At 37.6% G+C, this 24,882-nt stretch overlaps 1 protein-coding gene across 3 annotated transcripts; it reads left to right on the forward strand.

The window, feature by feature from the left end:
* The first annotated feature begins 583 nt into the window (after positions 1-583).
* SKIL (SKI like proto-oncogene) lies at positions 584-20,571 on the forward strand. 3 transcript variants are annotated; one of them, XM_070753619.1, is made up of 7 exons: positions 584-847; positions 5,436-6,535; positions 14,326-14,423; positions 16,492-16,739; positions 16,843-17,081; positions 18,253-18,477; positions 19,859-20,571. In XM_070753619.1, the coding sequence occupies exons 1-7, from the start codon at positions 841-843 to the stop codon at positions 20,018-20,020; spliced, it is 2,079 nt and encodes a 692-aa protein (XP_070609720.1). In that variant the 5' UTR covers positions 584-840; the 3' UTR covers positions 20,021-20,571. The 3 variants fall into 3 exon arrangements, with proteins under 3 accessions (XP_070609720.1, XP_070609721.1, XP_070609719.1); XM_070753620.1 differs by lacking the exon at positions 584-847 and adding an exon at positions 1,524-1,894; XM_070753618.1 differs by lacking the exon at positions 584-847 and adding an exon at positions 1,569-2,052.
* Positions 20,572-24,882: the final 4,311 nt, after the last annotated feature.

A 24,882-nucleotide genomic window follows, 5' to 3' on the forward strand; every position in this document is an offset into this window, starting at 1 on the left:
AAGTCCAACCCCCTGCTCAAGCAGGAAATTATGTGGCGGGGTGTGGGGGGAGACACTCTGGGGAGGCCGGAGTAGGAGTCGAGCCAGCGGAAAGATCAGAATTTCCCAGCCGCCTCAGATCCGAAGGACTTACGGCTTAGCATTATGTCCCCGTATACCTTGCAGCGTTACTGCATGGAGGGGCTGCCTTATAATACTCCCCCCCCCACCCGCCCACTATTCCTGGTAAGCCCTACAGCCTGGGATTTCCTGGTGGTCTCCTCTCCCACAGAGCCTGCTCCGGTTTTCGAGGTCAGCCAAGGTCGCTCTGAATTGTGCCGCGACAGGGCGGGAGAGAGAGAGAGAGAGAGACGCCGGGGAGTCACGTGGCCCCAGGCACTGCACCTGAACCGGGTTGAAGGGAAAAAAACCCTAACCTCTTCCCATCCACACCCCCACCTTTGATAATGGTCTGGCCCACGCGTGGATGGGGTCCAGCGAGAGGAGTTCCAACAGCGCCTCAGACAGGGGGGTTTTCCTTCGCCTCCCCGCCCCCCTCCCTCTTCCACCACCGCCGAGGCGGGGAGGCAAGATGACGTCTGTTGGCAGACACACGCGCGCCGCAGCGCAGCAGCCGGCGCCGCCTGGCCCAGACAAAGGGGGCGGGGCTTGGCGGGACCCGCGAGCCGGGCGGATTCCTTGCCCGTGCGCCGCCGCCGTCTCCTCAGTCACGGCGGCTTTTCCACCCTCTTCCTCCTCCTCCTGTCTCCGCAGTGAGGTCACGGGTGGGCGGTACGTCGGCGGCGGGGGCAGCAGCCGCTTCCCTTCCACTCTCGGGGAGAACCGGGGAGCCCGCTTGGGATGTGCGGTAAGGAGAGGGGGACGCTCCTCAGACGCTCCCCCCAAGCTCCCCTCACAAGGGGGGGCAGTCTGTGAAAAGAAGAGCGGGCGGGCATAGTGTAGGTTACGCTGAGGTAATGGAACGACGGCGGCGGGGGGGGGAGAGATGAGAGGCGAGCCCCCATTCCCCCCCTCAGCCCTTGACCCCGGGTGGTGGGGAGTTACACTGAGGGGAGGGGGACGCCTCCGTCTCCGTACAGTCGTTTCCCCCCCCACTCCACCTCCCAAGGTGCGCCACGACGCCGGTGCTTCCCCGGAGTGGGGGTTGGGGGGTAGGATGATGGGAATTGTAATCCAGAGTTGAGGGAAGGCTGGCCTACATCGGTGGGAGCTTGGAAAGCGGGAGCGGAGGGTCTGGGGGTTAGTTTCGGGGCTGTGGGGTGAGATTAGCAGGGTTGAGGGGCGGAATAGAGCTTCCTATGGGGGGGATTAGGAGAGGCGGTAAAGCCCCCCCCAAAAAAATTCCTCGTTTGGGGGTGGGTGGGAGACAGACGGAGGGAACGGGGGGGGGGGTGACAGCGGCGCGAGGGGGAGGGAGGCGGGCAAGCCCCTTCCAATCTCTTTCCCAGCGCCGCCGCCGTCGCCCTCCCCGCCTCCACTGCTAGACTTCACCTTCCTCAACCCCCGCGGGGGCGGAGGAAGGAGGAGCGTCTGGAGCAGCAGACGAGCCAGCCCGTCTGGCTGAAGAAAGGGGAGAAGGAGGAGAGTTGAAGGCAGGGCAAAGGAGGGAGGGAGGGAAAGGGGGGGGGATTCCGCCCGAGAAAGTAGCCTCCCGGTCGGGGTAAAAGAGAGAGAGGGAGGGGGATCCAAAGCTCCTTTAGTTTCAGCAAGCGAAGAGAGCAACCTCCGGGATTCCCCCCCCCTCAAAAAAAAATTGGGTCAGGGACAAAGGAGGAGTTTCCTCGCTTTTCTCAGGGGGAGGGCAGGTTTTATTTTGGGGAGGGAGGTGTTACGGCCACACACACACACACACCTGGAAACCCTCGGGGGAGGGGGTTGCGTTTTCCAGCTCCAGGTAATTTATTTTTATTGACTGGTTGTTTTGTTAAGTACGTATTGGGGGTATTCAAAGAAATAATAATATTTATATGCATGATACTAGGAAAAGAGAAACGTTAGGACAGGGGACGGAAGGCACTCGGGTGCACTTATGCACTTACTTATACTCTTCAGGTGAGCTGAATGTCTGCTTTAAAGGGAACTTTTGCTCCTTCTTTTCGGCGCGCCTGCCGGCTGTAAAAGGAGTCCAGGGGGTTTTGTACAGTGGGATCGGGCCCGATTTTTGTTCTTTGGAGCAAAACGGCAAACCTTTAAAGAAGTACCGGGGTAACCTACAGCCGATCAAGTTTGTGGTTGCCATATGCAAGACTAAGTGGTTTAAAGTCAGCCTTTCAGGGAAGCTTTTGCCTGCCATTTTATAAACTCTTATTTTCTTTGAAAAAAAAAACTGCTGGCCCAAGAGGATACAGTATTAGGTTTAGGGCTAACTGCCACGAGGAGCCTTCAGATAGCATTCTTAAGGTTATATAGATAATGGATAGAGAAGTGGGCTAATTGTGGTTGTGAAAAATAAGCCCGTTGAATTATTTGAGTGCCTTTAGTTTCAGAAAGATTTTGTTTGAAATTGAGGTTGTTGTAACATATGGGAACTTGTGTGGCAGTTAATAAAGGGAGGTGTGTATGTGTGTGTGTGTGTGTATGTATACATACATACATACATACATACATACATACATACATACATACAGGAAAATAATGCAGGTTTTTTTCATTGAGTGAGGATGAGTATATGACTATTAAATAAGAAGCTTGGATGATTTCACTTAGGAATAAAATATGTTATTGTAGCATGCCTTTGAAATTTACACAAAGTATGTTGAATGTAGGAGATGATTTACATTTTTTTTTACATTATTTGATGGGAGAGAGTGATTCTTTAGTGCTGAGGAGGTAGGTTTTGAGAAATATGCTGAATAATAGAAAACACAAAGAATATTGGCTGTTCATGTTTTGTAATACAATCTACATTGTTTAAAACTCATTATGTTTGAGTTGCTTTATGTAAAACAATAGTGATGGGGTTTGTTTTGTTTTTGCACAACAACTGGTATACAACAGAAGTTTCTATAATAGAAGCTTGTCTAACTTTAGTTTTATGTTGATTTGAAAAGGCTGAAGTTGCTCTAAATATACCAGTATTTTAGTATTTGACTAGTTTTAGTATTTTAAAAATATACTAATAATTTTAGTGTTTTGATTTTTTTTATTTAATAATTTCTGGTAGAATGTGCAGCATAGAAATTAATTTTAAGTATGAATATGCTTGGAGTGTTGCCATCATCATTACTTTTAAAAGATTGAAGTCTCTTTTCCAGATCCCTAGAAAACATTGCTTAGGAATAATTTGTGTAAAACATTTTAATTTATTTTCTAATTGTGTATATAAGTGTAGAAGGCAATAAATGTAGCACAGGGATAAACAGTGGAGTTTTGATGCTCTCTGAACTCAGAATAAGTTCCAGATGAAAATGGGGAACTATAGGAGTAGGTTTCTAGTGACAGGAAGTCTACAATTTTGCAGAAAAATTAAAATTCTAGCAAAAAGATGTTTTTTAAAAAGAAAATTGAGGAAATGTGGCACCATGTATGTGCTTATGAAATTGAGGGCTTTATAAAAGTGTAAAGTACTGTATGGGGAAAGATAAAATGTAGGGAAACCTTTTGTTGTACAGTATTCTCCTTTCTTTCAAAATGTAGGGATCATTATTATCATTATTTTAGTAACTGTATGTAGAAGTAGAGGGAAACATTTCCCTTTAAAAACAGGAAAATATGGTCAGGTTAAATTGTATTTTAAATGGCATATTTATAAGCACTGGGGGTCATTGTAATTTATGGATGCAGCTGTCCTTTTTTGAGCATCCATAGATGAATAAATGTAATAGGAAATATGAAAGTAGAAAGGAGAAATAAGGCATACTCTGCATCCCCCATCTCCAGGGGAGAAAATACTGTAGTATGTACAGGGAGAGGATTATCATGTATGGGGGGGAGGGGGAAGAGTTAAAACACATTTTCCTCTTTACTGCTACTCTATTTTTAATAGCTGATTTGTGCTTTACAAATATTTTGGAAGATTAATCATGGATCTTTTTTGCAAGAGAATTTGTTTGGATTCTAAGAGGATACAGGTTTTGTATTAGTATGTTAATTAAATAGTTTCAGAGACATACCTAGAATCTTTATATTTTAATCCAGAATCTTAAAATATAAATTATATTTACTCTAGAATTGTTGCTGTGCAAGTATTTAATGTGCTTTAATCTCGGTCCTATATAGTAATATTTAGGATGCATCCTATTATATTTGGAGCTTTTTGATTTTAACCAGATGGATTTGATTTAAATCAAGATTGAAATAATGATTTAAATCACTAGTAAAAAGGTTTGATTTAAATCAACTTGATTTAAATCATAATTTTAAAAGTCCAACTGTCATCTCTGTCCTGCAGCAGCTCCTCCTCTGGCCTACTGTTGACTTACCAACAGTCCCAATATTGCAGAATAGACAGCTTCATGCTACATGACTAAACTCCATTTCATGCTGAATAAACTAAATTACTAATGTATCTTAAATAGAAAACTATGGTTAGATAGATTTTTTACTCCAAAAGCATTTAATTAAAATAAATTTTGTAAAAATAAAAAAATCCAATTTAAATAAAATCTGATTTAAATTTTTAAAAACTGATTTTTAAAATTTTTTAAAATCAATTTTTATCTACCCTGATTTTAACCTATTCCTATAAATTTATTGTTTTTCTTCCCTTTGTTCAGATTCCTTTAATGGATAAATATATGTAAAATACTAACTCTAGAAATTAATTTTGTTGATGTCTCAAATACTGATTAAGTATTGTGGTTGGAACACTGGAATTTAAAAACCACCTTTATTTCTGTATAGATGTGCTGCCCACCTCATCAGATATGTATAGATAGTTTTGAAAGCAGGACTCTGGTATCAGATTTCTTTTGACTTTTTTTTTTTTTTTAAGAACAAGTGTCATTCTTGCTGGACAGTTTTTCTGCCCTATAAACTCAAAGTGCTGCTTGTGATACTGGAAATATCAGAATTCTTTTGCATCCCTTTAATCTGTCAATCTAGTTTGAAGCTGGCATGCCTTAGATTTGAGAACAAATGCATTTGTGTGATTCAGGTTCAAATGGAAAGAAATATGATCTTTTATTTGCATAAAAATAGAAAATTTCAGAAGTAGAGTTTGTATTAAATCATAGTTTTATGTTGGATTATTACATTGGATCATTTTAAAACAAAGTTACCTAAAGTCCTGAGCCAACTATTTTGGTATGACACTGAGCTGTGCATTTTATATTATTGTATATTTTATAATACTATATTAAATATCAGAAATTTCATGTAATTCTTTATATTTAGCTCAAAAAAGCTATATTTGTTTTACAACTAAGCTAACTGGAAATTGAGATATGAATTAGCTATCTTTGTTGAAATTTCAAATTTACCTATTTCAAATTTAGCTATGGAAGCTCCACAGAAAAAAATCATCCTGGGACATCAATCAAAAGAGACAGTTATTCAAGAAGATGGCAGCCCTCCATCAAAGAAAGTCATGACAGAAATCCATGTAAAAGATAAAATACACACAATGGTAAATAAATTGCCAGTAATTAAGAAGGAACATTTGGATGAATGTGAAGAAAATCATATAGATGACAGAGAAGAAGATGCCAAACCAAATATTGCTGCAACATCAGAGCCTTTGAACTTAAATCCTGGTTTGAAACATACATTGGCGCAGTTCCATTTAAGCAGCCAGAGTTCACTTGGTGGACCAGCAGCATTTTCTGCTCGACATTCGCAAGAAAACATGTCATCTGTTTTTGTACCTCTTCCATCACCTCAGATTCTTCCTGGTCCATTGCTTGTTCCTTCAGATAGTTCTACAGAGTTGACTCAGACTTTACTGGAAGGGGAGTCTATATCTTGTTTTAAAGTTGGAGGAGAAAAGAGACTTTGTTTGCCTCAAGTTTTGAATTCTGTCCTCAGAGACTATTCTCTACAGCAAATTAACACAGTTTGTGATGAACTTTACATCTATTGTTCTAGATGCAGTTCTGATCAGCTTCACATCTTAAAAGTTTTGGGGATTCTGCCCTTTAATGCGCCTTCTTGTGGACTTATCACTTTGACCGATGCTCAAAGATTATGCAATGCATTGTTGCGCCCTCGCACTTTTCCTCAAAATGGCAGCCTGCTTCATGCTAAAAGTTCACTGGCTCAACTAAAGGAGACTGGAAGTGCCTTTGAAATAGAACATGAATGCTTGGGCAAGTGTCAAGGTTTGTTTGCTCCACAGTTTTATCTTCAGCCAGATTCCCCATGTATCCAGTGTTCAGAATGCTATGGGATGTTTTCACCCCAAACCTTTGTGATGCATTCGCATCGATCTCCAGACAAGAGGACTTGTCACTGGGGCTTTGAGTCAGCGAAGTGGCATTGCTATCTTCACATTAACCAAAAATATTTAGGAACCTCTGAAGAAAGAAATGTGAAACAACTCTTAGAACAAATGAAAGAAAAATTTAGCACAAAGACTCAAAAAATACCCCAGTCTAAGGTAAGTCTGTTTATAAAATATAATACAGTATTTGAGTAACTTAGTTGTAATGATTGCTTTTACATGCATTAGTGTATGCTTTATAAAGTTTCTTTATATTTTTGAAAAAATTAAATTGTGACCACAAAATATGACAGCTAATACTGGGAAAGTAATATGCTTCAAATTTATTTATTTATTTGATTTCTATGCCACCATTCTGAGAGTCTTGTTGGATTACAAGACAAATACAAAATATGCAAGAAACCTAACATTTAAAATACTAAAAAACATCAAATCTAAAATCACATAAAAATCTAACAAGAGTCATATTCTAAAACCCCAATTCATATATTGATTGGGTAATAGTTTCTTCACCATGAAAGAAAGGAAGACACTACCTCATAATACTGTACGTCCATGACAGGGAATAGAATTTTGTTGTAAAAAATATCATTAAGTGATTTTGCTTCAGGTATAAAACCCAAATGCTTAAAATAACCACGAATTGTACATTGATGAAAATAACGATGCTGCTCAGTCTGTATGTGTAGCAGTATGACAAGGAGTGTTTGGAGCAGGAGTTTTTACTTTTAAAAATATGGAGGAAAATTTCAAATGCTGTAGTTATTTAGAGCTTTGTCTAAATGGTATGGGGCATGGAAGAATACCATTGATTAGATAGGTTCCATCAGTCTGGTTTCACTTCTGATAATTGTGCAGTTAGACAATAAACCATTTTGATATGTCTGCAGTAGTATGACATAGCTCTTTTACAGCCAATCCTGTAATCTTGATTCTGTCTATTTTTTTTAGTTCTCTCTTATTTTCCATTATGTTGCTAAATTGTTTTTGTACTCCACTATCCATCTCCATGTTTAGGGTGGTTTTTTGTTGATTGACACTGCCTTAAAGGAGCAATCAATTTGATCCAGGATTGGCTAATTTATTTTTCTTGTGACCCATGTTATTATTAATAAACATCTCCAGAGGCATAATTCAGAGGCATCTATCTTTATCTTGGTTTTGATTTCCAGCTTTCATAGCTATACATTATTACTGGAGAGACCATTGCTTTCACTATAGTGATACCAGAAAGACCAATATTTTACTATAATAGTTTTGTTGTAGAAATATCTTTAATCTTCATAGTCTTATTTATGTTTGTGATTGTGCCCCTTCCTACAATTTATTCCTTCTCTATTTCTTAAAAAGACAGTCTAGTCCTATAATTTATTAAGCCTCTCTGTCCACTCCCCCTCCCCTTACTCACTTCTTGGTTTTCAATTGTAAGTTCACTAAGCACACTGGTTGACATTATCTTTTACTATTTAACATTAACCTGAGTTTATTCTTCCTGGTTTACTTATATAATGAGCTTTTCTAATATTAAGCTACAAAGTGGTGATTTCTGGGTATGTTTTGACCTCCAGTTTTTAGTCTGTAATTTCTTCCAATTCTGCCATTCTTATAATATATTTACTGAAAACATTAATAGACTTGCAGGTAATGTCCATCTTTGCCTCTCTCTGTTTCCTGTTTTGAAATACTGTATTTATTGATTATCTTTCTTTTGTTATTTTCATGTACAGTTTTATATACTGTAATTGAGATATCCAGTGCAAACCTTCCTGAAATTTTAGGTTTCTCCATTTCTTCTATACTGTATTCCATCCATCCAGTAGCATCAATATGTCTTATCTACCTAAATTCCACTTATTTATTTATAAATCTTCTAATTAGTATGTTTTATTTCCTTTGACAGTTTCAGAGCTTGTTTTTTTGTTTTTTCCTTGCTTTCATATTCCATGTTCCAATTATATGCACTTTGAGGAACTCTTCTGATACTGGTCTGTTCTTTTCAACTATGTCTTGGCCATTTTATATTCAGGTCTAATTGTTGAGCTACCTACATATTGTTTTCCTTGCAATAATACAAAAATAGTTTGCTATTTAAAATATATATTTTATAATTGCTAGGTCTTATTGACCTTAAACAAATCCCCAGGCCTTGATAGCCTCTACTTAAATAGCTTAAAGCTGGGATTGTAGATCTTCTAACTAAAATATACACCCTGCACTATATTCTACTGTTGAGAAGTAACTTGAAATGCACAAGGAAATACTGTATGTGATAAGTATCTGCTTAATGTGGAATTTTTTAGAAACAAGGAACAACTATGGTAATTACCATGATGGTGAAGTGGTTAGAATGCAGCATTGCAGGTTAATTTTGCAAACTAGCAGCAGTTTGATTCTCATAGGCTCAAGGTTGACTCAACCTTTCTTTCTTCTGAAGCTGGTAAAATTACTCAGATTGTTGGGGACCATATGCTGACTCTGTAAAGAGCTTAGAAAAGGCTGTAAAGCACTGTGAATCAGTATATAAACCTCAGTGCTATTGCTATAAGAGTTATAGCAATAGCACTGACCATGAGTTCTAATCCGATTTTAGGCATACAGCCAGTTGAGTAACCTTGTACTTGTCTCCCCCTCTGAGCCCTAGGAAGGAGACAGTACAAATCACTTCTGAAATCTAGCCAAGAAAGCTACAGGATCTTGTTCATGCAGTTGCCCAGGAGTCAGCAATGACTCCAAGGAACCCTTATCCCAATTATTTGTACTCTTAAAACCTATATTCTGGGCAGCAATTAAACATATTTTTGCATAACGAAAAACAAAACAACATGATTGATTCAGAGACAAATCACAACAGCTTCCAAGAATTCTTTAAGGATGGTAGGGGCCAGGGATGAAATTCAGCAGGTTCTAACAGGTTCTGGAGAAATTTTGAGTAGTTTAGAGAACTGGCAAATACCACATCTGGCTTGCTCTAGAGCAGGGGTCAGGAACCTTTTTGGCTAAGAGAGCCGTAAACGCCACATATTTTGAAATATAATTCAGCGAGAGCCGTACGTATCTCCCTTTCTCTCTTTCTTTCTCTCTCTCTTTCTCTCCCCCTCTCTTTGTCTCTTTCTATCTCTTTCTCTCCCTCCCTCTATCTTTCTCTTTTTATCTCTCTCTTTCTCTTTCTCTCTCTCTCTTTCTCCCCCTTCTCTCTGAAGTGGGGAGGGCCGGGTTGGCACCAAGGGAGCTCGAGACGGGGTGCAAAAGCAAACTACTCTGCTGGCCCAGGCCCACATCGGAAGGAAGGAAGGAAGGAATGGTAAAAGGGGCGATCAAGAGAGGAATGGGTGAATGAATGGACGGAGGGTGGGAAGGAAGGAAGGAAAGAGGGAAGGGCCAGGAACAGAGGAAGGGTGCAAAGAAAGCAAGGAAAGGTGTGAAAGGGGAGAGTAAGAGAAGAAGGAGTGAAAGAAGGGAATGAGGGAGGAAACAAGGGAGGAAGGAGAAGGAAAGCAAGAAATGGAGGGAGGGAAGAAAGGAAGGAAAGAAAGAAAGAAAGAAAGAAAGAAAGGGGGAAGGGACAGGAACAGAGGAAGGAAGCAAGGAAACTTATGAAAGGGGAGAGTAAGAGAGGAAGGACTGAAGGAAGGGAGGGAGGGAAGAAGGTAGGAAGGAGAAAGAAAAGAAGAAATAGAGGAAGGGAAGGTAAAAGAGAGAAAGAAAAAGAGCAAGAAAGAAAGCAAGAAAGAGAGAAAGAAAGAATGAAAGAGAAATAAAAATAGAGAGGGGGAATGAAAGAAATGGAAGGAGGGAAGGAAGGAGAGAAAGAAAGAGAAAGAAAGAAAGCAAGAGAAAGAAAAAAGAATGAAAGAGCAAGAGAGCAAGAGAGAAAGAGAAAGAAAGAAAGAAAGAAAGGCAACTTCAAAGAAAGGCTCACTGAGCATCTCTCACTCTCTCTCTCTTTCTATCCCTCTTTCTTTCTCTCTCTTCCTTTCTATCTCTCCTCTTCCTTTCTCTCTCCTCTCTCTCTCCCTCTCTTTCTACCCTCCTTTCTCTTCCTTCCTTCTCTCCCTCCCTCCCCTCCCTCCCTCCTTCCTTCCTCTCCATTTCTCTTTCCCTCCCTCTCTTTCCCTTTTCTTTCTTTTGGTCCACTTCTCTCTCTCTCCGCTTCTCCACTTGCCTCCCCCTCGCGCCTCGCCCTTCCCACCCGGCCACCCGCGCGCGCTTACCAGCAACAGGAATTCAAGTAAGGCCAAAAGAAGCCATTGGCTCCGGGCGGCGTTCATGGCCCCCCCGAACCCCCAGCCCAGCTGGAGCTCCCTCTCGCCGCCGCCATCTCCCTGCGACTGCCTTCGGCCGCTGCAGCCCCCCCCCCCCCCCCGGGCCACCGCCAGTGAAGCTTCAGCTGGGCGGGGCGCTGCCGGTACTTCCCTCCTGGGGCTCCCGCTCGCAGCTGTCCCCCGGCTTCTGCTCGATGCCGCGGTTTTCGGCGCTGTCCTGCTGTGCCCCAAAGACGGAAGGCGGGAAAAAGGCGAGAAGAATGGAGCTCTCCTTCTTCCTGCCTTCCGTCTTTGGGGCCCAGCAGGACAGCGCCGAAAACCGTGGCATCGAGCAGGAGCCAGGGGACAGCTGCGAGCGGGAGCTCAGTGCTAGGAGCCCTGTCTGCGAGCCAGATACGGCCATCAAAAGAGCCATATCTGGCTCGCGAGCCATAGGTTCCCGACCCCTGCTCTAGAGTGTGGAAGGAATGGAGATTTTGCAGTATCCTTCCCCTGCTATGCCCACCAAACCACGGCCATAGAACCAGTAGGGAAAATTTTTGAATTTCACTCCTGGTAGGGGCATTTCTTAGGACTTTCATGAAGAGCATCTGCTTGGTCAGATACAGGTAAAATGCTAAGCCACATCATTTTTCTTTTTAGCATCTATATCTGGTGTCAAAGTTGATTTCATTGAGGACTGCATCAGGGTTGTATTTGACCTTGGGGACGGGGCAGGGTGGAAGTCAGGATGGGTATAGCCAACATGACATCACGTGTATCATGGGGGCAGGTGGTAGCCTGAGTGCTCTGCCAGCGACAATGGCTCCCAAGTTCCATTTTTGGCTGCAATAGCCTCCTGCTACCCTCTGCGAAAACAGAGCTTGGAAGGGGCATGTGTGGCTTTTATGAACTTTGTTTTCATTGGCAGGTGACCTTCAGGCCAGTCCTTTGCTAATTCAGGATGGGCCCGCAGGCCAAATCTAAGCAACCCCTGATCTAGATATACAAATTAAACTATTATAAGTTTATGATGAAAACATGTGCTTCAAATTTTTTCAACATATTGGTTTGTGCTTTATACGTTGTGGGAACACAGCATATTTATACTAGTCAAAGACCTAATGGCTGCATTCATACAATTTGGGATAGTTTTAATGAAAGTTGTATGAATCCTGCTGTCTAATTAGTTACTACAGTGGTACCTCTACTTAAGAATGCTCTACTTAAGAACTTTTCTAGATAAGAACTGGATGATCAAGATTTTTTTCCTCTTCTTAAGAACCATTTTCTACTTAAGAACCCTTAGTGCTAAACAAGGATTTATAACTGGGGTCCTCTAAGTTGTAGCGGGCATTTGGTCACTGGCTCACATTTAGGATGGCTTCATCATTCCTCAGACGTGATCTCAATTTACAACCTTCCCTACAGCCTCTCACAGGAAAGACAGGAGGCTAGCTGGCACGAAGGGTTGCAAATCACTCCTGTCAGTTGCTCCTGCAGATTCTTTTTGTCCTGAGGAACACTCAGTGGCAGGGTGAGTGTGGGCCCCACCACCCGCCTGTCCTTGAATCACACTGCAGAACCCACTCACACTGCATTTCTCCTGCACTAAAATCACAGTGCCCATCTATGCACACCCATTGCACCCATTTAATTCCCACCTCCCTGCTACACTTGTGCCACAATATCTCTCCCGTCTCCTTACACTTCATAGTAGGTGTTAGCTGGCTGGTCTGCTGGTGAGCCATCTAAGGAAAAGCTTTTGATTGGGGCTTGCTACTTCCTGCCACTTCCCCATTGACTTTGCTTGTTAGAACTTGGTAGGAAGTTGTAAATCTCAGCCATGTGAGGTCTCAATGATCCACAGCCCCTTTTTTTGCAACAGAGACTGCTGGGATTGCTATCACTATGTGTTACAGTCATATGATGCTACACTTTACAACTGCACCGCTTAGCCAGAGAAACTGTGGTCCCTATTACTATCATTAAATGAGGATTATATAGAGGGAATTGAGGCCACAGTGAGTAGAGCCATTGTATACATACTTATACATGCACTCATGGACTAAGACAAGATATACATTTCTGCCATAATTTCAAACACTTTTAAAAAGTTAATTTACTTAGCTTCCTTTGTAAAAACTAATGTAATTAGAATTCAAAATAGTTTCACATATTCCCCCTTTTAGCCTAACTGCAGAATTGTAGCTCTGGCTCCCAAAATTAAAGTGGATTTAGAAATAGAATGCAAAATACGCAAGGTGTGTTTAAAAAATAAAAACCTTCAACTGTTCCTATTATATATGCATTAACAGAAAGTGCAGAAACACTTTGCTGCTTCAGCAGTGCTTCTAACACTTCTGATTTGTGAACAGCAAAATAACGTGTTAAAATGCAGAGTACAGGGGAATCTTCACATTTTGAACAAAAAAGGAAAAACTAAATTGGCTATGATGTGGGGAGGGAGACCCTTCTAGTAGTATAAAATAGTCTTAATTTTGAAGAATTGTTGAAAAAGCATGAATGAGAAAATCAGAGCCATTCAAACTAAAATATATTCTTTTAAATTACGGTACACAATATTTTTTTAAAGAAAATAAAGTCAGGGAAAGATTAGAAATACTAAAGGTCAACTGCCTGCAAAAATTGGGAAGATGCTGCTCTTTGTAGTGGCATTCATATAACAGAATTGCTTATATCAGTGGCTCTCAACCTTCCTCATGTTGTGGTAGCCCCCAACCATAAAATAAAATTATTTGAAAACTCGGGTGAGTTCTAACTTACCTCACTGCTGGTTCATTTCCTCCTGTGCTACATGACTGACTGTGACCAACCACAATAACAATAATATGATAAACAGAAATGTGAAATGAAACCAATCTGTTCTACACCAACTAGAACAGAGCTGTCTTCAAATGTTTATCTGGTTGCCTTAGGTGGCAGAAGCATGAAAAGCATAAAAATAAAAACAATTTGCAAGGCTGCAAGAAAACTGATTTTTTTTAAAAGTCTGAAAAGATAGGAATGATGGACAAATGAATGAATGAATAAAAGTTCCTAGATACATTAATTATTTATTTTAAGCAGCTGCCCATCTTATAACAAACTCAACAACATAAAAACTATATTAAAACTATAAAACCTGAATGCATTAAAAACAAAAAGCTGGCACCAAGTAATGCTTCCCATGTATAACCAATTTTACCTATTATTTGATTAGTCACTCAGCCAGTGTGATTTTATTGTCTCATGTTGATTTTCTTGAATTGTTGCCTTTTATTCCCTGTAAACTGAGATAGGCCTGAATAGCTTTGTGTACTTTATACATTTTTACAGTTTTCTCAGGAGTTGAGTGAATTGCCTGACAGTCACAATTCTTTAAATGTCTTAAATAGGCAATATTAAATAAAAAATTACATTAATTGAACATTTTATTGATCAATAATCAATTGAAATTAAATTATCAAAATACTGCACAATATCTTTTGACTGAAAATGAAACATATAGCATTCATTTACAATCTTTACCAAAGCTGCTTATGGCTTCATTTACACGGTGTATTTGAGTTGGGAAAATGGAAATGATGCTGTTTATATTTGTGATGTTTTTTCCTGTAACAAAATTAATTAAAAATTGTAATTGCTATTTGTTTTAAAGCTAGAATGGTATATAACAAACGTAAAAACTTTTTCCCTCCTTAGGAAGATTCCCATTATAATGTAGAATTTCAGCAGTGGTATCCAGTTATAAAGCAAGAAACAGATTCTACAGATCAGCCACATTCATTTATACATCCCAGGTAACATTCTTCATATTTTAATTATAATGAGTTCAATTGATGTTTTGCATTTAGATAAATTACGCTTTCTGGGTTGTATGGAGAATATGCCTTTTACATAGTGTTGGATCTACATAAATAATGTAAAGCAAAGCATTATGTAATAGATGTACCTTTTGCAAAGGACATTTTTTTCTTTGTTCCATTCTTTGAAATAACTTATCAGTATCTTTGCTAAGAACTAGTTTCACTCAAAACCTTAAACTTTCCCTTGGAGGCACATGGAAAACTTTCAGAGGGAGAGTTAAGGCAGGAGGACGAAGAAACACAATTTGACAGACTCAGTCCTCATTGGCTGAAGGGACGATGTCATCCCATTCTTAGAAGTTAGGTCTACCCACTATGAAGAACTATAGGGCACAGTGGCTTATTATTGGCAGAATCAAATGGAGCTATATTAATCACGTGAAGAGTTAACCTGCTACTCAGCTTATTGAAACCATTTCAAGCTCTACTGTGCTGATGGACATGTCTCTACAGTGCTGATGTAGCAGTTTAAAGTGTCATTTGAATTGTTCATCAGCTAATTTCACCAACATGTTCACAGAATGCTTGTTTTGAATGAGGTTTTACTTTTAAGAAAGCAGTAAAAACTTTGCATTAAATATTAAAGCAGCGGCAACATGTTCAGTAATAGAACCCAGGAAGATGTTTTCACCAGTACCTATAAGAAACTGAGGTCATCCGACAATTTAGGATAAAATATTGTCTATAAGATGATTATGCTCAATTATACATTGCCATCCAAGGTTGAGTAGGACTTGCAGCAGACGTCCTGACCTGGTGGCTAAAGATTTTGAGGGTCAGATTGGAACAAATATGGTCAAATTAAATCCAATAAGATACAGTCTGCTAATCCGAAAAACATTCTAACTCCACAGCAGCTGCACAATTGGCTTTTCCTGGAATTGCACTTTGTTAGAAGCAGATGGTCTGTGATCTACAGGTTCATTTGCAATTAGGCTCCTGTATGAGCAAAACAGATGGAAGACCTTGCTTAGCTTTGGCTCCTGCCTGAGATATGACTGTTTTTAGCACAGGATGCTATGGTGGAAGTGAGGAGTCATCATTACTTAATATTTGGATTATGTACTGTGTTCTACTTGGAACTTCTTCTGAATATTGTTTGTAATCTATAATCTGTGCAGTATCCCTACTGCTGCACCAGTTTTCAGGAGGTTTCTCAATATAGTTAAGAGTATTGGTAATGACCCAGAAAGCCTTTATGACTTGGGTCTTTACCTTCTTCAGGACAGACTTTGTCTTCTTAATTTGAAAGGGCTTCTGATGTCCTTACCTTAGGAAGTTGGAAAATAGAGCCTGAAAGAAGGCCGTCTTTAGGATGCCGGCTTCTTTGTTAGCTTTTTAGAAAGAGATGAGGACATTTCTCTTCCTCTAGGCCTTTACAATTTTGAGTATCATACATTTTAAAACATTTCTGTGCTTTTACGTATTTATTTATAGGCTGCTTATAGTCTGATTCAATCTGCCCTGCTCGGAGTGGCATAAAACTCAATCATATAATTGGGATTAAAATCATACCGATAGTTGTACAAACAATAGCCAGAAATGTTTGTATGGAACTGGGAATTGTAAATGAAACCATTAATAACGACATGGAGTTCTGCAAAAGCCCTTTTGGCTACAAACGCCACCTGCTCTTTGATCTGCCCAGAATCTTTGACCTTGCTACACAATTATAAATCAAATACAATAAAATGCATTTGGAGGCTAATAAAATTGTAAGTGTTAAAATACCTCTGAAAATTAAAATTGACTATTTCATTCAATTTGCCAATCGATCTTTGAATATACTGATGGCAATATATTTTCTTTCACTTTGTAATTGATTTGATGGTTCTTATGCTACACATAATAATGATTATTTGCAAGTGCTGTGTAACAGGCTGGGGATTAGAGATTAATTTTTTATTCTTTGTTTGTTTCCATTGGCTATATTGTGCTTGATTCATTATGATTTAATTAATTAATGTATATTCTAATAATTTTTCAATTTTGTGGTTTCCAGCTATTTCTTTTACATGTGTGATAAAGTGGTTGCTCCCAATGTATCTCTTAGTACTTCAATGCCTCAATGTAAAGAAACCACAAAAACAGCTGAAAAGATATCAGAGGTATATAAATCATTTCCCGGGCAGTCACTGAAACAGCAGAATGGTAGCAAACGCAAAAAAAATGTCTTTTATCAGGACATCACTCTTGAAGGACAAGAGAAGGTTGACGTAAAGTCCATATCTGGAATTTGTACTAGTATAGGTGAGTAAAAAAATGAAACTGTTTCATAATAATGATATTAATGAAATTATAGTTTTTGTAGAAAATCAAAAAACATTGCCTTCCTGACTTTTTGATTCTGTAGATCAACCCATACCAATTAAACCTGCAAACAGAAGGAAAACAGAACAAGTCAGTTCCAGGGAGACTACAGAAGATGAAATGGAAATAAGTAGTGATGCACAATCCTCATCTCAGGCTCTTTCCCATGGTATTGGATCTGATGATGATAAAGGGAAAATGATGGAGGAAGCAATGAAAGCGTATATTAAACAGCAAGAAAGGCTGCATAGAATTTTGCAAAAGAAGCAGCATCTTCAAATGGTATATGTGAATTTCATTTTATTTTTGTCTGCCTCCCAAACTGTCTTCCTTTTTTGTATCCATTCCATACTAATGTGAAAGTTCATAATGATGAATAATACAATGACATGGTTTAAAACCCCCAAATCTTTCCATGTATTTTATTTAACATTTACTTGTATTAAAGGCTTACACCTAAGAATGCTACCCTGAAAGTTGGACATCAGCTATTATCAAACAGAAGTTTGATAATAAGTTGTTCTCCTGTTTAATGCTTTGCTGCTATAGGCTGACCCATTTCAGCCATTCTCCTTGCATTGATGGAACTTTCCCACTCTACAATGTATGCAGAGAACCCACTTTAACATCTGGGTCAAAAATGGGGTGACTGCTCTCATCTAATGCTTTGAAGAGGAATGCTCCTTTTATTCAGTTCTTTGCTTAGAAACAGTGCTTTCATAAAAAACTTTGTTGAATCATACACACCCTCTTTGAAGATTGAAATTCCTATTAGCATCTTGCATTACATTGACATCTGTTACTTCTCCACTGGATAATGAGCAGGGCTTAACTGTGTTCCCTGAGGTTGCTATGATGAAAATTACTTAGCACTAGCTATCTGGAAAAAGGGTATCCAGGCAGTCACGAGACTTCCCTTTGGTGCTAGAAGATAGTTAGTAGAAATAAAATTAGGGCAGTTACAGATTGTTCTAAGCGTACATTTGTGATTAGCATTTTAATTGAATATGGGAGAAAATCCTTTATAATATAAAATGTAAAGCTGTGAGGGAAAATGTTTTCAACATTTCACACATTTTTTTTACTTCAAATAACTATTTGAAATATTTTTCTCCACAATATTTGAGAATGTGTTAATGGAGAATGTTGAAGTAGAAATACAGTATTGGTGAATAATTGATAAGTGTATGTGTGTATGTGTAATATATGTGTATGCATGTATTGATAGAGAATATATATAGTGAGTGTACATGCACACGAGTACATACTTAACAACCACAGTGAATTACATTTTTGAGAGGAAAAACACAAGATGTGTATCCATACTAAGTCCTATTTCAAATGAAATAGAACCCGAAACTATGAAATTTGAAGCATAATTTTTTTGGGGTGGTGGTGGTGGTGGTAATTCTGTTTTTTGAAAACACTCTATATAATTGTAATTTCTTCATAGGAAGTTGAAATGTTAAGTAGTTCCAAAGCCATGAAGGAACTGACAGAAGAACAACAAAATTTGCAAAAAGAACTTGAATCTTTGCAGGCTGAACATGCTCAAAGAATGCAAGACTTTTATGTTGAACAAAGAGATTTAGAAAAGAAGCTAGAGCAGGTGATAAAACAAAAATGTACCTGCGATGCCAGCCTGGAAAAGGACAAAGAAGCAGAATACGCAGCTCAGGTGAGCAGCAAAATTGAGTTTCATTTGGGCCATCATTCTTTGAAACAAGTACTCCCCAATTTAGGATTATAGTTGGGACCAAAATTGCCATTGTAAATCATTGTGGCCACAAATTGTGTGACCCAATCTTAGTTAGTTTTTACAGTAGCAAAACAAATAACCACATTCATGAAGTGAATCATATGATCATTAAGCCAAATCCAGCTTCCTCAATGGGCAGGGTCTCTCTCTCTCTCCCTCCCACCCCCCTGCATGAAATTGATAAAAATGGTTGAAAATCACAGCCACGTGTTGCAGCCTATTGTTAATATGAGCTGGTTGCCAAGCGTTTGAATTACATGACTCTGATGGTAATGCAACAGTCACAAATGTAAGTAATTTTTCCTGGGGCTGTTGTAATTTCATTAAATTATCGTAATCCAAGGTTTATCTCATTTAAATCAGGTCAATTTAAATCATAATTTTTGAAGAGCAACTGTCATCTCTGTCCAGCAGCAGCTCCTTTTCTGACCCCCACTGACAGTCCCAATATTGCAGAATATATAGCCTCATGCTTATTTAACTAAGCTCCATTTCATGCTGAATAAATAATTATTAATGTATCTTAAATATACATACATATAGATAGATAGCATTTTATTAAAATCTGAAAAAAATAAAAAGAATCCAATTTAAATTAAAAAATCCAATTTTTACAATTTATTTATTTTTTAAATCATTGATTTTTATCCAGACTGTCGTAAACATTACATGTAATGCTGGATTGCTGATAAAATATAAAAAATATACACTCTTGCTAGTTCTGTCCCTCAGGTGTCTGAACAGTTGCTAACACATTGGTGTTCCATGCATTCAAGCTTATGGATTGCAGCCTTATTTGTCTTTAAAAACAGTTTCCTTATTTAATATTAAAATATGCCTTACTTTTCTCATGCCTACACTATAATGTGTACAGAAGAAATACCATATATCTTTTACTTCCCTACTGATTTGATTTTTCCTACATTATTTTCAGTTCACTAACTCAGAAATAGCTATTTCTGTTCTTTCCAAATATTTGGATGTGGTTTTAATGAATGTTTGGTTTTTCTGGCAATTTAGAAACATCTGTGTTAAAGAAGTAAGAATATTTTCACTAAAAATGTTGCAATAGCAAGGTTGAAAGAGAAAATGTAGAAAGTATTTTAAATTTGCAACATATTTTTGGTATATATTTGCACATACAGTATTTATGTTCCAATCTGGTATTTTGTATGGCATGGTCATTGACAGATGCTCCATTTTGGAACAGAATGAAATGTCTGCCTGTCTCAACAGGGTTAAGAAACAAGTGTATGATATACCAGCTGTTCTAACTTGTCTTTACTTTTCAAACTTGCAGTTAGCAGAACTGAGGCAGAGGCTGGATCATGCAGAGGCCGATAGACAAGAGCTCCAAGATGAATTGAGACAGGAACGAGAAGCTAGACAGAAATTAGAGAAGATGATCAAAGAATTAAAACTTCAGATTCAGAAATCTTCAAAAAATGTAAAAGGAAAATAAAATGCCACCCAGAGTGCACCTACATTTTCTCAGCAAGGCTAAAAAATGTTTACCTGCCAAGGAGAGCTCAAGCCATGGAAAAGTGAAGGTATTGGGCACAATTATGGAAAACTTTTCCTGTGCATCTCACATCAGTAGCGGAGGTGTTTGGGAACTCTCAATCATTTTTATGGTGATCTGCACAAGAAACGTTCTCGGTAAATTATGTCCAACATGTGTATAGAAATCTACAATAACATGTATATTTATACAACTTCCAGACTGACCAAATTTGTATTTGTGCTGCTTTTTTTATAGTTATGAGCAACATTGAAATTTTATGTTTTACAGTGGTCAGTATGTATCTGTTTATTTTACAAACTGTTTTGAGGACTCTTACTGAATGCAACATTCTTGATTCAAAGTACACAGTATCTACCTTTTTGCATGCAATTCAAGAATCTAAAACTGAGAAAAATAGTTTTATTTTTGCTTTGCTCCAATATTTCATTTCATGATGCTGTATCAAAGAGAAAACTGTTAATTGGAAATCATTAAACAATGAAAACTTCTTTAATTGCAGATTTTCATGTTGAACTTTTACAGTAAATGTTAATTATTAATGGTTAAATAACCAGTTTTTAGTACTATACTGAGTGCTGTTTTGAAAAAGAGTTGCTGAAATTTGAGTCTGAAATATTTTATTTATTCACTCTAGAGAATAAGCATAACAATTTGATAGCTAGTAAGTATTTTCATATTTAATATTGTTCTTTGAGCATTTCTGAACATCAATAGGAGCTTTATAATGTCAGTCTTATTTTGTGAAGTAGCATTTTTAATTATCACATTAGTTCAGGAGCAATAGCATTCCCACATACGATCTTTGAGTGCATGAAAATAGGTGATCTTGTCATTTTAAAAAGTTTTACAAAGCCAGTAGGGAACAAATGGTGTCAGATATTGGTGGTTATTTTTTTTTAAAGAACCAAGGTTAACCATTAACATTTTTCAAAAATATCCGTTATTAAATCTTCTATTTCTTTGAAAATGATAAAATTTTAGTATTTGACATTGGTGTGAGGAAGCAAGTGTTACTAAATTATTAGCCTTTTAATTCCAGAATTTATATATTTGGAAGTCAGAAAGATAAACAAACAAAAGGGATTCATGGATTTTTTTTCTCCTTAAAAATGTTGACCAATAAAATCACTGAACTAAGACTTGATGAAAAAATTTGAAAAGTATTGATTCTGGGAAGCAGTTCTGCATAGAACAGGAAATGGAACTCTTGACTGTACAGAAGGAAAGAAATAATATGGTTTTATATTGTATTTAGATTGACAAGTTTTAATTGCTCAAAATGCATTAAATATTTGCCAATTGTTGGTTATGCCTCCCTATTCAGATCATTATGCATACATAGCAACCTTACCTATTATCCCCAAAAGTATTAACTTACTTTAACATAGATTTGTGTGACTGATGATACAAGAATGCTTGTGGGAAAACGTTCTGCAAAATAAATGGAAATTAGCCATTACAGCAGTAATTAAAACAGCAGTTTGTTCATTAGGTGGCCATCTACATTCCCTTCCCTCCTTCTAGAAACCACATATTTATGGGAAATGATTAAACATATTTACATTTAAGGATTATTTCATTTCACATATAATTTCATATGGCTAGTCCTTGACCTACAACAGTTCATTTAGCGACCATTCAAAGTTACGACGACTCTGAAAAAAGTGACTTTTTGCAACATATCCATGGTCAGGGGATGGGTCAAAATCGAGGCCCTTGGCAACTGGTTCATATTTATGATGGTTGCAATGTCCCTGGATCACCTGATCACCTTTTGTGACTCCTGACAAATAGAGTTGATGGGGAAGTCAGGTTCACTTCACCATACTGTATTCCTAATTTAACAACTGCAGTTATTCACTTAACTGTGGCAAGAAAGGTCATAAGATAAGGCAAAATTCACTTAACTGTTTCTCTTAGCAATAGAAATTTTGGGCTCAATTGTGGTTGTAAGTCAAGCGCTATCTGTATACATCAGTTTAAATTGATAGGGACAGATCATTCCATGAGATGTAAGGAAACTTTTGAAAAATGGGCTAAAAGAAGGGTTTAAAAAAAAAACAACTAGCACTAAAAGAAAAACATTCAGCTTTCCCCCAGCTGTATAAAGAATTGTACTTGTAGGTAAAATATTGTCATCTTCACAGCAGCACCTATAATCTGATTTGAGGTCAATTCTGGTGGGTCAGTGGTTTATGCAGGTAAAAAAGAACCTTCAAAGATCCTAGGCTCATAAATCTAAAACTGCAAAAATCAATTCTATGAATTAACACTGCAAATTAATTGGAAGCCAATGGAAAATCTGCAGATCATGTAAAGCCATAATCAATATCAGCTTAGCATGTTGTGTGATCCTAAGCACTAAAATCCATGGCAGCATGATATGGAAATCTTGATAGATTTTGCGTGTGCCAGACAATTCAGCTCATTTCAGTTAAAGCTGGCTGGAATGTTCAGATGCCTCAAAGATGACAACTATAAAGCACCTAATAATTCAATCATTTGCTGCTGTGTGGACTTTACCCTCTAAAGAATATGCCTAACCACAACTGTAGGTTCAAAGAGTACATTCCAATCAAGGTACATTTAAACTTGTATTCCTTGGGTGAGCCTTTTGAAACGTGAATTCAAGATATCCTGAGTCATCTGAGTCTTCTGACAATAAGGTGTTATAGCTAGTTCAGAAATGTAATCAAGATAATCCATTTTGATACTTTAGTAAAATCCCTATAAAAAATTCTTTGCAATTAGTTATTCTGTCCTTTGAAATAGTAAGGGTTGGAAGGGAAGTGGCCATGTGGAAAATACTGTTTTGCTGTTTCATTATCTTTTCATGTTGTAAGCTACCCAGTAAATGCCAACAACATGGCAATCCTGATGGTGTGTAAGTAATCCAAGATGATCACCCGAAGAATATGGCTATGGAATTGACCAGTTATATAAGGATAAGAGCTCTCCAAAAAAAGGTCATTTCATCAGTTTACATAATTGGCTGCATACCTAAAAAAATGTTGCTACGATGGTAACAAATCAACAAGCGTAGTCATAATCAATCTTGGATGTGTAAAATCTAGTGACTACAATTCATTCCAAAATCAGATGTGCTTAAAATGTTGAGCTGTAATCACTGGATATTGGAAGTTTTGGATATACAGTAGTAGTATTGGTAAGATGATAATTTCAGTATTTTGCCACATGTTGACAAAACTGGTAGGGTTATCACAGTATTTTATACATTAAAGGCCAGTTTGGGCATCATAAGTCACTACTTATGCATGTTGTCTCATCTTAAAATACATTCTCATGTATAAAATACATGAAATGATCTTTTATTGTTCACCAGTAATAGCATTAGTTGCAGTGGTTGGTAGTTGTCAATAATTATCTAGATGGCTGAGGGTTCACAAAGACAAGTATGTTTGAGCAGAGCATGAAAGAAAAAAAAAGTATGAGTAGTTAATATTCAAGCAGCAACTTCCTTATACTCAATATCAGAAGAATTCAAACACAACTAGTTCATTTAACAGAGTAGATCATTTTTCTGCTTTCAAACAGACACCTTTTTGAATTGAATGCAAGAGAAGGTTCACGTTTGTATGAGTGTATTTTAGGATCTCGGCAATAGGTACTGTGTTGATTCTTTGAATGCACAGTGCAACAACAAAGCTACAAAAGTAAAATATATTAAATGTGTAGTCTCAACAAATAGTGGAGCTGAGCTAGTAAGGGCAATTCTAACTTTATTTTAGAAAAAATAGGTTCGCAGTTCTGTAAGGGGTAGTGGTGAAAGAGTGAGTAGATTTTAGATTATGTTTAAAAACATATAAGACCAAATCTGCACATTCATAATTAAATACATAAAATCATAAATACAATTTATACAATAATTTCAGCTTCTTTGCATATGTGTACATAAAATTGTGCCATAAGTGTTTATAGTCAATAAAAGATAGTTTTATAGTAAACTGTACATAAGACATAGAGCAAATAATTTCTTACATTCATTTCTTGGCACAATGTACTTGATGAATAATTTATTCTATTACATATACAGCTTGATTTGGTAGAAGGCTGCTTATTTTAAGAGAACAAATAATCCTATCCGAATTTGCTATTTTAGTGAGAAAAACATGAAAGAAATAAAACAGATATAAATGTCTTATAGAAGGTCAATGTATATGTGACTTAATTAACTTCATAAATTATTAAGCCACATATACATTGACCTTCCATAAGACATTTATTTCTGTTTTATTTCTTTCATGCTTTTCTCAAAGGTTCAGGACTAACAGCAAGACTGTCAAAAGATCTTTTAAAAAAAGAAAAATTCAACTTTTTTTTTAAAGCAAAAAGTTTTACTAAAACTTTTGTGCAACATTGGTGGCAATAACTTGAAATTTAAGTTTTGTACCCCAGACCTTAAATAAACCAGAAATATTTGCAAATTTCTCATGGCACAGTCTCAGCCATAACTAAAATTTCAGAATATAAATTATGCGCATATACTGTATACCACTATAGAAGTATTTTAAAGAGCAGTAACGCAAGTTTGAAGCATCTATGTGCTTTACAGAAAAGTCATTTCGGATAAAATCTTGATGTGTGATTCAAAAGTGATTTGCCATTTCTACTATTGGGGATACTTTTTCAACTTCCAGTCTAACCTTCACAGAAATTTCATTATTTCCAAAGGGTATGTCAATTAAATGAAAAGTGTTGTATCTTAAAGACACAAATTATAGCATATGTTTTAATGATGTATCAATTCATGTGTAGGCCAAAATCTGAAAGCTAGAATT

This window comes from Erythrolamprus reginae, chromosome 5 (assembly GCF_031021105.1).
Source record: "Erythrolamprus reginae isolate rEryReg1 chromosome 5, rEryReg1.hap1, whole genome shotgun sequence".
In the NCBI taxonomy this organism is placed as follows: Eukaryota; Metazoa; Chordata; class Lepidosauria; order Squamata; family Dipsadidae; genus Erythrolamprus; species Erythrolamprus reginae.